This window comes from Oncorhynchus masou, chromosome 19, assembly GCF_036934945.1.
Source record: "Oncorhynchus masou masou isolate Uvic2021 chromosome 19, UVic_Omas_1.1, whole genome shotgun sequence".
Taxonomy (NCBI): Eukaryota; Metazoa; Chordata; class Actinopteri; order Salmoniformes; family Salmonidae; genus Oncorhynchus; species Oncorhynchus masou.
In genome coordinates, this window is record NC_088230.1 from 30,321,042 (window position 1) to 30,334,178 (window position 13,137).

The following is a 13,137-nucleotide window of genomic DNA, read 5'->3' on the forward strand; positions in this document are numbered from 1 at the left end:
TAATATAGTGATGTTAAGGAGGCTCTTGTAGTCCTCTCTCAGTGAAGTAAGTAAACTAAAGAGGAAAGACTAGACCTATACTGTATTTATAGATAAGAGCTTTCACTTATCCATTTATTTTAGGTTAGTGGTCACAGATTTTTTAAATTTTTTTTTATTTAACCTTTATTTAACCAGGTAGGCTAGTTGAGAACAAGTTCTCATTTACAACTGCGACCTGGCCAATATAAAGCATAGCAGTGTGAACAGACAACACAGAATTACACATGGAGTAAGCAATTAACAAGTCAATAACACAGTAGACAAACAAATAAAAAATAATGGAGGAAGGGAGACAAAGCTATGGAACGTTATAGTTCAGCCCCCCAGGAGGTTGCTTGTCTGGCAGAATTTCAGGTGACTGTTTACTAATATTCTATACATTTTCCAATTGTTAAAGACCACATTTTACTGAAGCTCCGTCTTTGTGCGAGTGTAGTTTAATTGTTGTCACGTGGGGGAAGTAGGACAAATGCCCATTATATTATACGGATTGTTGCGGATCCGAGTTGTCTGGAACCCTTTTCCCAACAGCTAGAGCCAAAGCTTCTGCGCATGTGCGGGATTCTCTGCATAACGCACAGTCTCTGCTCTGCTCGTTCGGCTGCCCAGAGAACAGGCTAATCAGGCGTATTTGTGGTGAATGGTGCTTATTTAATGAAGTTAGATCAAAGCTAAATCAATGTCTGCAAGATCACAATATTAATATTCTACATCACTTAATATATCTTTGTGCCTTTATTAGCTTTCAATAAAGGACTTGTAAAGTGGAAATATAAATGTTCAGCAAAGCTACTTACTCCATCTGTAGTTTAGTGAAGAGAATGCAGCATTTAGCCATTAAATTAAATTAAATTCTCCATGGGCAGGGCCGCCTCAGCATAAGGTGCCCTTGACTGCCAGTGAAAGTATTCTAAACCATTTCCACCTTCCATCCCTTTACTCGGCGCTGTTCTTAACAAGACCAGCAGGGGGCGGTCAGTGACTGTTGTAGAATAATGTTCGATGGTGGCAAAACAAAATCATTCAACGGTAATAATGATATTTGGAACAAGTATGGATGGACGACAGTCTCTTGATCAATTTGACTTGTATGCAGCCCCTTCTGTTATTGTTACATGTCCTTCAGAAATGTATGTTTTTTTTCAGTTAGGTACAGTTCATTTTATTCCACAATAGCTTCAGTGATGGACTGATGTAGGCACTGATGCTATTTATTTGTAAAAAAAATTACTGTTCATCATCTCTGGCTCAAAATCATTTGGTGGTCGGTGGTGACAGTCGGCACTTGCTCAAATCCAAGTTTTTGGTCAGCGTCGTCGCCATAGGGAAGATCTCAGTTGCATACTCCTCACGTCCTTTCTCCCCTTGTCTCCTTCTCAAAACCCATTGGAGGAGAAAGTCAGAGGGCAGGGAGATAATCCCATAACACAGATTCTCGCAGCAGTATGTAGGAGGGAGTCCTAGATATGAGAAGTATGCAGGAGAAGTATGCAGGAGGGCATGAGACGAAGGAATATGTAGTTTCGGTGGAGAAAGTTGTGGGAGTGCCCATGGGGCTGGAGATCAGAGGTGTCCGGTGAGAGAAAGGCAGGTTGAGGTTGTTGTCAGAGTAACAGAAAGTGTTGTATGCTGAAGCAATGAAGAGGGAGGTAGATGGTTACAGGGTGAGGAATCCTGAGATGATTCCTGTGAGTAGGCGGAGAGTGATGGGAAGAATATGTGCTTCAGTGAGGTAGGTTTCTTGGCATTCATAGCCATGGTTGTCAATTGCACGGCAGAAATGGATTGAAAGTCACAGAAAATTAGAGGTTATGGTGGCAGCGGCAAATACTTGGGATTGCGAGGTTTTACTGCAGTACAGTTGCAGAGAGTGTTGATTGGTAGTGTTCTGTCCTCCCAGACCTTAGGTCTGGAGAAGGATTAGAGGAGATAAATTGTGGAATGGGGTGTTTCTTTGTTATATAAATATTGTTTAATTTTAAAGGGCTAATAGTTGCCAATGGAATTTTTCCCTTTCTCAAATTGTATTGTACCTTAACACAAATAAATGTATATAGGCCGTGAATGGCCTCACACTCCAGTACAGTAGGTGGCAGGGGGATGTAGTTTAAATTGGTTGCGATCCGCCAACATAATTCCCGAAGAAGAAGAACGAGATTCTCCTCTGGTGGCCGCTGCAGTGCATAAATAGCTAGATATAATCGAACGGATTTTACAAGCTAGAGGAGCAGACGGCAGAATCTATTCAACATCACCCGATGTACGAACTGAAACGCGGCCGCCTTTGCATTAAAACAATAAAGGCGTGTTATATGGCTCTTTCATCAAGGGATTGTTGCATTTGGATTAAAAGAGACGCAAGGGATGTAGCTGGAGCTGATGCCTGGCTATCCTGCTTGCAATCTACTAACGTTAGTTAGCTAACTGATGTTGCATCGATGGAATTATTCGAGTGCCATTGATTGAGAACAACCCAGCAACGCTAAAGAAGACGTTACAGTACATGGATAGCGGCGAGCTATCCGTGACCGGAGTCTGAACGGCACATAGACAGGATGATGTATTACTCAACGTTGAAGGATCTAACATGTTAACTAAATACATGTGACTTGGTATTCATCCATTTTAAGCCAGCTATCGTCCGGCATTTGGACGGAGTGATAGTAAGATTGGGTGAGTATGATGATAAGAACATAGATGTTTAGCTAACTAGCTGACAAACCTCTGACCGTGATTTGATTTACTAGCTAATGTTAACTCGTAAGACATGATTGGCACGGAATTTGTACAAAACCAATTGAAATTACATAGCATGTTTTGAGTCACGGCGGCGTTGGCTTATTAGTTAGCTAGCCAGGTAACATTAGCCGAAACACGGTTATCCATGCATCGTTGTAAAAACCGTTGTACCTATAACTAGTTAGTTACATAAACTACTGGTCTAACGTTACTAGCTGGCTAACTAGTTTTTGTGGGTAAGTTTGCCGCTTGCTTCAGTCAGAGCACCTGGGCAAAAATTGGCTAACGAACTGGTTGACTTTCTTTCCTGGGTAAAGATTCCAACACAAAGTTAGCTATAGTTAATGTAATTACTAATTACTTTATTGTTATTATTATTAATAATAGTATTTATATCTCAATAGTTAACTAGCTAGTTACGGAAACAACTGGACGCAGAAAACGGTGTTGTAGGTTCATTCATTCAATGCAAAGAACACTTTTCACTGGTCTCCCAAGATTTGGACTAGTGATGTGATTTGAACCCGGCGGTATACGCCCTGAGTCCTGCTCAATGATATTAACTATGTAACGTAGAATCATGTGTAGCTATAAAACCGATTGCTGGTACATGAATTCAGAGGATAGTGCGTACGGCCCAATACATCATTGATGCAAAGCTTCCTGCCGTACAGGACCTCTATACCAGGCGGTGTCAGAGGAAGGCCCTTAAAATTGTCAGTCTCCAGCCACCCCAGTCATAGACTGTTCTCTCTGCCACCACACGGCAAGCAGTACCGGAGTGCCGAGTCTAGTTCCAAGAGGCTTTTAAACAGCTTCAAGCCATAAGACTACTGAACATCTAATCAAATAACTACCCGGACTATTTGCATTGACCCCCCCCCCCCCTATACAGCCTCGCTGATGTTATTTTATTGTTGATCTTTAATCATGTATCATATATAGATATAGATATATATAGATATATAGATTATTTTTTAAATCAGTTTATTTTAGTGAATACTTAGCACGTATTTATTTTTCTTTACTGCATTGTAGTTTCTGGGCGTGTAAGTAAGCATTTCACTGTAAGGTCTACACCTGTTTAAAATGTGATTATGAGCCTAGCCTCTAGAAAGACTGCTGCCCTTTTCAGGTGTCTAAATGTTACTTTTACTTAGCTTGTGTGCTCTCCAATTTAGAACGACTAAACAATATTTGTAGCCAACTACATTTATTAGCTAGCTTACAGTGGGATAGTCTTAGCTAGCCATGTTTACCTGTCAATGTCAAGTTTTGACACACATTAGAAATGCACCAGTCTGAAATGTATTTACTAGCCAGCTTACTGGTTTTCTCCCTCTTTCTACAGGAGTGTGTATCAGTATGGCACAGCTTCTAGAAGGCGCCCGCAAACTGGGCTGGGTACTCTTGAACGCCTTCCTTCGTTTCATCTTTGTGTTCATCAATAACTGTGTAGCAATCCCTTCATATTGCCTCTACTGCATTCTTCTTCAACCTCTGAGAATAATGGACAGTCACTATTTCTGGCACATTGAAGGAATAATGTTCAAATGGATGTTGGCAATGGTGTCACTGTGGGGCTGGGTTGCAGGCTATACAGGTAAGCTGCCACACAACATGCTTTTCCTTGGCTCAGAGTTGTTTGAAACTGGGGATAGCTATGAATGCAAGGGGTATGGTGGACACGCACTATTGGTCATTAGCCTACATGGTTCAGACTGGTGTGGTGGGATCATTGTAATCAAGTTATTGAAGGCAACAACCTTTTTCAATGATTACCTGATCCCCTTTCAGGATGGTTGTATCTCAAGTGCAAGACTAATATCTCCTGTCTGTAGGAACTAGGAAGTTCATGTTGAACAGGTCATCCCCCTTGTATTTGTCATGTACACCTACTTGTACATGTTTAACCTACAGTGACTTCAGAATGTATTCATACCCTTTGACTTATTCCACTGAATTCAAAATGGATTAAATATATTTTTATATCAGCCATTTACACACACTACCCAATAATGACAAAGTGAAAACATATTTTTTTTAAACATTTTTGCCAATGTCCTGAAAAGGAAATAAAGATCTAATTTAAACAAAGCAAAAAAAGAAACGTCCTCACTGTCAATTGCGTTTTATTTTCAGCAAACTTAACATGTGTAAATATTTGTATGAACATAACAAGATTCATCAACCAAGACATAAACTGAACAAGTTCCACAGACCTGTGACTAACAGAAATGAAATAATGTGTCCCTGAACAAAGGGGAGGTCAAAATCAAAAGTAACATTCCGTATCTGGTGTGGCCACCAGCTGCATTAAATAATGCAGTGCATCTCCTCCTCATGGACTGAACCAGATTTGCCAGTTCTTGCTGTGAGATGTTACCCCACTCTTCCACCAAGGCCCCTGCAAGTTCCCGAACATTTCTGGGGGGAATGGCCCTAGCCCTCACCCTCCGATCCAACAGGTCACAGACGTGCTCAATGGGATTGAGATCGGGCTCTTCGCTGTCCATGGCAGAACACTGACATTCCTGTCTTGCAGGAAATCACGAGCAGTATGGCTGGTGGTGTTGTCCTGCAGGAAGGGTACTACATGAGGGATGGGGATGTCTTCCCTGTAACGCACAGCATTGAGATTGCCTGCAATAACAACAAGCTCAGTCCAATGATGTTGTGACACATTGCCCCAGACCATGACGGACCCTCCACCTCCAAATCGATCCCGCTCCAGAGTACAGGCCTTGGTGTAACGCTCATTCCTTCGATGATAAAGGCCAATCAGACCATCACCACTGAGACAAAATCGCAACCTGTCAGTGACGAGCACTTTTTGCCAGTCCTGTCTGATCCATCGACTGTGGGTTTGTGCCCATAGGCAACGTTGCGGGTGATGTCTGGTGAGGACCTGCCTTGCAACAGGCCTACAAGCCCTCAGTCCAGCCTCTCTCAGCCTATTACGGACAGTCTGAGCACTGATGAAGGGATTGTGCGTTCCTGTTGTAACTCGGAAAGTTGTTGCCATCCTGTCCCGCATGCAGGTGTAATGTTCAGATGTACCGATCCTGTGCAGGTGTTACGCGTGGTCTGCCACTGCGAGGACGATCAGCTGTCCGTCCTGTCTCCCTGTTGCGCTGTCTTAAGCATCTCTCAGAACGGACACTGCAATGTATTGCGCTGGTCACATCTGCAGTCCTCATGCCTCCTTGCAGCATGCCTAAGGCACGTTCACGCAGATGAGCAGGGACCCTGGGCATCTTTCTTTTGGGGTTTTTCAGAGTCAGTAGAAAGGCCTCTTTTTAGTGTCCTAATTTTTCATAACTGTGACCTTAATTGCCTACCGTCTGTAAGCTGTTAGTGTCTTAACGACCGTTCCACAGGTGCATGTTCATTCATTGTTTATGGTTCATTGAACAAGCATGGGAAACCGTGTTTAACCTCACTGTGTTTCGTAGAAACATGTCAAATTACGTTTATAATCAATCCTAAGGTTGTTTTTATCCTAAATTATCGATATTTCAACCGGACAATAAAGTTGTCAATATCAAAGGTAAACAAAGGCGCGCTCTCGGTCGTGCGCATGAATAATCTCTGGGACACTGTAGGGTCCACTCATTCAGTGGTCTTACTCCCTCATTTTTCAGAATACAAGCCTGAAACAATTTCTAAAGGCTGACATCTAGTGGAAGCCATAGGAAGTGCAATTTGATTCCTAAGTCAATGAATACTGTAATGGCATTCAATAGAAAACTACAAACACTTTAAAAAATCCCACTTCCTGGATGGCTTTTTTTCCTCAGGTTTTCACCTGCCAAATCAGTTCTGTTATACTCAGGCATTATTTCAACAGTTTTGGAAACTAGTGTTTCCTATCCAAACCAATTATATGCATATCCTAGCTTCTGGGCCTGAGTAGCAGGCAGTTTACTTTGGGCATGCTTTTCACCCGGAGGTGAAAATAGTGCCCCCTACCCTAGTGAAGTTAAACCCTTTACAATGCAGATCTGTGAAGTTATTTAGATTTTTACGAATTATCTTTGAAAGACAGGGTCCTGAAAAAGGGATGTTTATTTTATTGCTGAGTTTACATAAGTATTCACACCCCTGAGTCAATATTTTGTAGAAGCACTTCTTGCTGCAATGACAGCTTTGAGTCATCTTGGGTATGTCTGTATCAGCTTTGCACATCTGGATTTTCTCCCATTCCTCCTTGTGGAGATTTTCTCAAGCTCTGTTAAGTTAAAAGGGGAGTGGCAGTGAACAGCAGTCTTCAAATCTTTCTACTGATTTTCAATGGGATTCTAGTCTGGGCTTTGGCTGGGCCACTCAAGGACTTTAACATTCTTGTTCTAAACCCATATCAGTGTTGCTTAGGCTGTATGCTTGGGGTCATTGTCCTGTTGGAATGTAAATCTTCATTCCAGTCTGAGGTTTGCACTCTGAATCAGGTTCTTATTAAGGATTTGCCCTTATTTGGCTCCATTAATTGTTCTCTATCATTACCTGTCTTCCAGTCCCTACAGCTGAAAAGCATCCCCATTGTATGATGCTGCCACCATGACGAGCTGTGCCTGTGTTTCTCCATACATAATGCTTTTGCATTCAGGCAAAAATAGTAAACATTTTCTCACACCACATAATCTTTTCCCTTATGCTCTGTCTTTTCACGTGTCTTTTTGTGAACTCCAAGTGTGCTGTCATGTGCCTTTTATCTCAGGAGGGGCTTCCATCTGGCCACTCTCCCATGAAGACCAAATTGGTGTAGTGCTGTGGAGACCCTTTTTCCCATCTCAGCCAAGGAACGCTGTAGTTCTGTCAGAGTGGTCATTGGGTGCTTGGTCACCTCCCTGACCAAGGTCCTTCTTGACCGGTTGCTCAGTCTGTTCCATATCTTTTTCAATTTCCCAATGATGGAGACTACTGTGCTCTTAAACTTTCAACACTAGAAATAGTTTTCTGTCCTTCCCCCAGCTATATGCCTCTTCACAATTCTATCTCAGATCTACGGACAGAACCTTTGTATAGTTTCTGCTCTGACATGCACTGTCAACTGTGGGACCTTTTTATATAGACAGGTGTGTTTTTTTCTGAACAATTGAATTGGCCGCAGGTGGACTTGAATCAGGTTGTGGTGACATCTTAAGGATTATCAAAGGAAATTGGATGCCTCTGAGCTAAAGTTGGAGTGTCATAGCAAAGGCGTGTGAATACTTATGTAGTAGAGATTTCTATATTTAGGTTTCAATAACATTGCAAACATTTCTAGGCATGTTTTCACTTTGTCATTATGGGATAGTGTGTATGTGTGTGGAAGAAGAGGCAATTTAATCCATTGAGTTTAGGCTGTAATGCAACAAAATGTGGAATAAGTCAAGGGGTATGCATACTTTTATGAAGGCAATTATTATACACACTTTTTTGCAGACTACACTGCTGCTTCCTGTCTTATCACATGCTCAAATAGTATGGAAGTCTGTATAGTACAGCGTGTGTAATAACTTTGCTATATAGTGCATTCAGAAATTATTCAGACTACTTTTTCCAGTACTTTCTTTTTAACGTTATAGCCTTGTATAAAAAATAAAAAAATTGTTTACATTTTTGTTTTCCTCATCAATCTACGCACAAAACCCCATAATAACAATGGTCACTCTGGCAGAGCTCCAGAGTTCCTCTGTGGAGATGGGAGAACCTTCCAGAAGGGTTGCTCCATCTCTGGATGCACTCCACCAATCAGACCTTTATGGTAGTGGCCAGACGGAAGCCACTCCTCAATAAAAGGCACATGACCGCCCGCTTGTAGTTTGCCAAAAGGTACCTAAAGGACTTTGACCATGAGAATCAAGATTCTCTGGTCTGATGAAACCAAGATTGAACTATTTGGCCTGAATGCCAAGCATAACGTCTGGCAGAAACCTGGCACCATCCCTACAGTCGAGTGGTGGCAGCATCATGCTGTGGGCAATGTTTTTGAGTCAGGATTGAGGGAAAGATGAACGGAGGAAAGTACAGAGATCCTTGACGAAAACCTGCTCCAGAGAGCTCAGGACCTCAGACTGGGGCCAAGATTCTCCTTCAAACAGGACAAGTACTCTCAGCATACAGCAAAGACAACGCAGGGTTAGGGCTTCGGGACATGTCTCCATGTCCTTGAGTGGCCCAACCAGAGCCTGAACTTGAACCCGATCAAACATCTTTGGAGAGACCTGAAAATAGGTGTGCAGCGCGCTCTCCATCCAACCTGACCGAGCTTTAGAGGATCTGTAGATAAGAATGGGAGAAACTCCCCAAATACAGGTGCGCCAAGCTTGTACCGTCATACCCATGAAGACTCGAGGCTGTAATCACTGCCAAAGGTGCTTCAACGAACTAAAGGGTCTGAATACTTATGTGATTTTTTTTTTAAATTATGTGCAAACATTTCCAAACCTGTTTTTGCTTCATTATTTTTGTGTGTAGATTGATGAACAAAACAATTTAATACATTTTAGAATAAGGCTGTAACGTAACAATGTCGGGGGGGGGGGGATCAAAGGGGCTGAATACTTTCTGATGGCACTGTAGGTGTGTTTTTCCCCTCGGCAATCTTTTACTAGAGGTCGACCGATTAATCGGAATGGCCGATTTAATTAGGGCCCATTTCAAGTTTTCATAACAATCGGTAATTTTGGACGCTGATTTAAAAAAAAAAATTATTATATATAATTTGTATTTTTTTACACCTTTTATTTAACGAGGCAAGTCAGTTAACACATTCTTATTTTCAATGATGGCCTAGGAACGGTGGGCTAGGTCACAAATCAGAAAAGCAATCAAATTAATCGTTTACCTTTGATCTTCGGATGTTTTCACTCACGAGACTCCCAGTTACACAACAAATGTTCCTTTTGTTCCATAAAGATAAAACATTTTTTTACCCAAAATACCTCCGTTTGTTTGTTTGTCGCGTTATGTTCAGAAATCCACAAGAAAGAGCGGTCACAACAACGCAGACATATATTCCAAATAATATCCATAAAGTCCACAAACATGTCAAATGTTTTTAATAATCAATCCTCATGTTGTTTTTAAAATATATATTCGATAATATATCAACCGAGTGTGTAGGTTTTTCAATAACAGCGGGAGAAACAATGGCTGCTTTACTCAGTTGCGCAAAACTCAATCTGAGCCCCCACCTATCCACTTACGCTCATTTTTCAAAATAAAAGCCTGAAACTGTCAAGACTGACACCTTAGGGAAGCCATAGAAAAAGGAATCTGGTTGATATCACTTTTTAAATGGAGGATAGGCATGCATAGGAACAAAGAGGTTTCAAAATAAGAGGCACTTCCTGATTGGATTTTCCTCAGGCTTTGCCAGCAATATCAGTTCTGTTATACTCACAGACAATATTTTTACAGTTTTGGGAACTTTAGTGTTTTCTATCCTAATCTGACAGTTATGTGCATATTCTAGTTCCTGGGGCTGAGAAATAGGAATTTTTCAAATGAGTACGTTTCTTTAGCCAAAAACAAAAATACTGCCCCCTACACAAGGTTAACTGCCTTGTTCAGGAGCAGAATGACAGATTTTTTACCTTGTCAGCTCAGGGATTCAATCTTGCAACCTTGCGGTTAACTAGTCCAACGTTCTAACCACCTGCCTCACGAGGAGCCCGCCTGTTACGCGAATGCAGTAAGAAGCCACGGTAAGTTGCTAGCTAGCATTAAACTTTAATCAATCATAATCACTAGTTAGAACTACACATGGTTGATGATATTACTAGTTTATCTAGCATGTCCTGCGTTGCATATAATCGATGCAGTGCGCATTCGCGAAAAAGTACTGTCGTTGCTACAACGTGTACCTAACCATAAACACTGACTTTCTTAAAATCAATACACAGAAGTATATATTTTTAAACCTGCATATTTAGCAAAAATGAAATCCAGGTTAGCAGGCAATATTAACCAGGCGAAATTGTCACTTCTCTTGTGTTCATTGCACGCAAAGGCGGTATATTCAACAGTTTGGGCCGCCTGGCTCATTGCAAACTAATTTGCCAGAATTTTACGGAATTATGACATAACATTGAAGGTTGTGCATTGTAACAGGAATATTTAGACTAATGGATGCCACCCGTTGGATAAAATACGGAACGGTTCCTTATTTCACTGAAAGAATAAACGTCTTGTTTTCGAGATGATAGTTTCCGGATTCAACCATATTAATGACCTACGGCTCGCATTTCTGTGTGTTATGTTATAATTAAGTCTATGATTTGATAGAGCAGTCTGACTGAGCGATGGTAGGCACCCGCAGGCTCATAAGCATTCATTCAAACAGCACTTTTGTGCGTTTTGCCAGCAGCTCTGCTGTTTATGACTTCAAGCCTATCAACCCCCGAGATTAGGCTGGTGTAACCGATGCGACATGGTTAGCTAGTTAGCGGGGTGCGCTCTAATAGCGTTTCAAACGTCACTCGCTCTGAGACTTGGAGTTGTTATTCCCCTTGCTCTGCATGGGTAACGCTGCTTCGAGGATGGCTGCTGTGTTCCTGGTTCGAGCCCAGGTAGGGGCGAGGAGAGGTACGGGAGGCTATACTATTACACTGGCAATCCTAAAGTGCCTATAAGAAAATCCAATAGTCAAAGGTTAATGAAATACAAATGGTATAGAGAGAAATAGTCCTACAATAACTACAACCTAAAAGTTCTTACCTGGGAATATTGAAGACTCGTGTTTAAAAGGAACCACCAGCTTTCATATGTTCTCACGTTCTGAGCAAGGAACTTAAACGTTAGCTTTTTTACGTGGCACATATTGAACTTTTACTTTCTTCTCCAACACTATGTTTTTGCATTATTTAAAATTATTTAAAACAAACAGGTTTCATTATTTATTTGAGGCTTGATTGATTTATTATATTAAGTTAAAATAAGTGTTCATTCAGTATTGCTATAATTGTCATTATTACAAATACATTTTAAAAAATCAGCTGATTTTAATCGGTATCGGCTTTTTTTTGTCCTCCAATAATCGTATTGTGTTAATCATAATCGGTCGACCTCTACTCTTTACTCGTTCCCTCCTTTCAATTGGGTGTCTGGGAGCCACGTTGCTCTTTGAGAGCAAAATCTTTACAAAGTAATGAACATGGCCTGCTGATAAATAATACATAGGCGTCTGCTTCTAGAACACCTGGGCTTGTTTTTGAAACTTGTGTAATGGGACCTTGATGAGCATATTGCAGATGAGGTTACCCCTGTACCAAGGCAGGTAAGCTAAGAGCTTGCTGAACTGCTGGGATAGTACCTTGTCTTTGTTGGAGTCTGTGACCGGACTGCCTATGCACAACGGGGGTTTTCCTGACTTCTTCATGCCCCATCCTCCACATATGATAAATGTTTTCACAAGGTCAGTAGTTACTTTACAGGTCTGTTACTTTAAGGAACAGGTAAATGACTGCTAAAGCTGCCATGAGTCGTAGTATCTTGCGTGACTCATTGCTGCAGCCACTCAAGTCCTTGTCAACATAATTACTGTCACTTATCTACGCCTGGTTAAAGGAGAATTTCAGGGAAAGTACTGTGTTTGGGAGAAAAGTGAGGGCGGTAGCAATTTTATATATAATTTTGAAATTATACGTTGTGGTGCAGTGTCTAAGATCTGGACCTGTATATTTTTACCACTCCCAACCGCAATAAATTTTCAATAGCCTACAGTGCCTTCAAAGTATTCACACCCCTTGACCTTTTAAAAATGGTCTTACAGGCTGAAATTTAAAATTGATTAAATTGAGTTTGTCACTGTAATGTCAGTGGAATTTATTTTTACTAATTTAAAAATAACCAATGAAATGTCTTGTTAACTTGGAACTCCCTCTCCCGGATCTGGGAGAATTGTCATCAACTGACACCAATTAGCATAACGCAACGGACAAAACATATTACTAGAAAATATTCATATTCATGAAATCACAAGTGAAATATATTGAAACACAGCCTAGCCTTTTGTTAATTACCCTGTCATCTCAGATTTTGAAATTATGCTTTACAGCCAAAGCAAGACAAGCATTTGTGTAAGTTTATCGATAGCCTAGCATAGCATTATTCCTAGCTAGCAGTAGGCAACTTGGTCACAAATCAGAAAAGCAATCAAATTTAAATTGTTTACCTTAGAGCTTTGGATGTTTTCACTCACGAGACTCCCAGCTAGACAGCAAATTTTCATTTTGTCCCCTAAAGATTTATTATTATTATTATAGCCAAAATACCCCCGTTTCTACTTCACGTTTGAGAAATCCACCGGAAACTGCGGTCACGACAATGCCGAAAAATATTCCAAATTAGATACATAATATCGACAGAAAC

General features: G+C 41.0%; 1 protein-coding gene across 1 annotated transcript in view; it reads left to right on the forward strand.

Moving 5' to 3' along the window:
- The first annotated feature begins 2,224 nt into the window (after nucleotides 1-2,224).
- Nucleotides 2,225-13,137, forward strand: part of lpgat1 (lysophosphatidylglycerol acyltransferase 1) — an 80,289-nt gene continuing 69,376 nt past the window's right edge. The window contains exons 1-2 of the mRNA XM_064925607.1: nucleotides 2,225-2,715; nucleotides 4,133-4,384. Coding sequence (XP_064781679.1) covers nucleotides 4,147-4,384 — 238 coding nt within the window. The 5' untranslated portion in view covers nucleotides 2,225-2,715; nucleotides 4,133-4,146. The remainder of the gene's footprint in view (nucleotides 2,716-4,132; nucleotides 4,385-13,137) is intronic.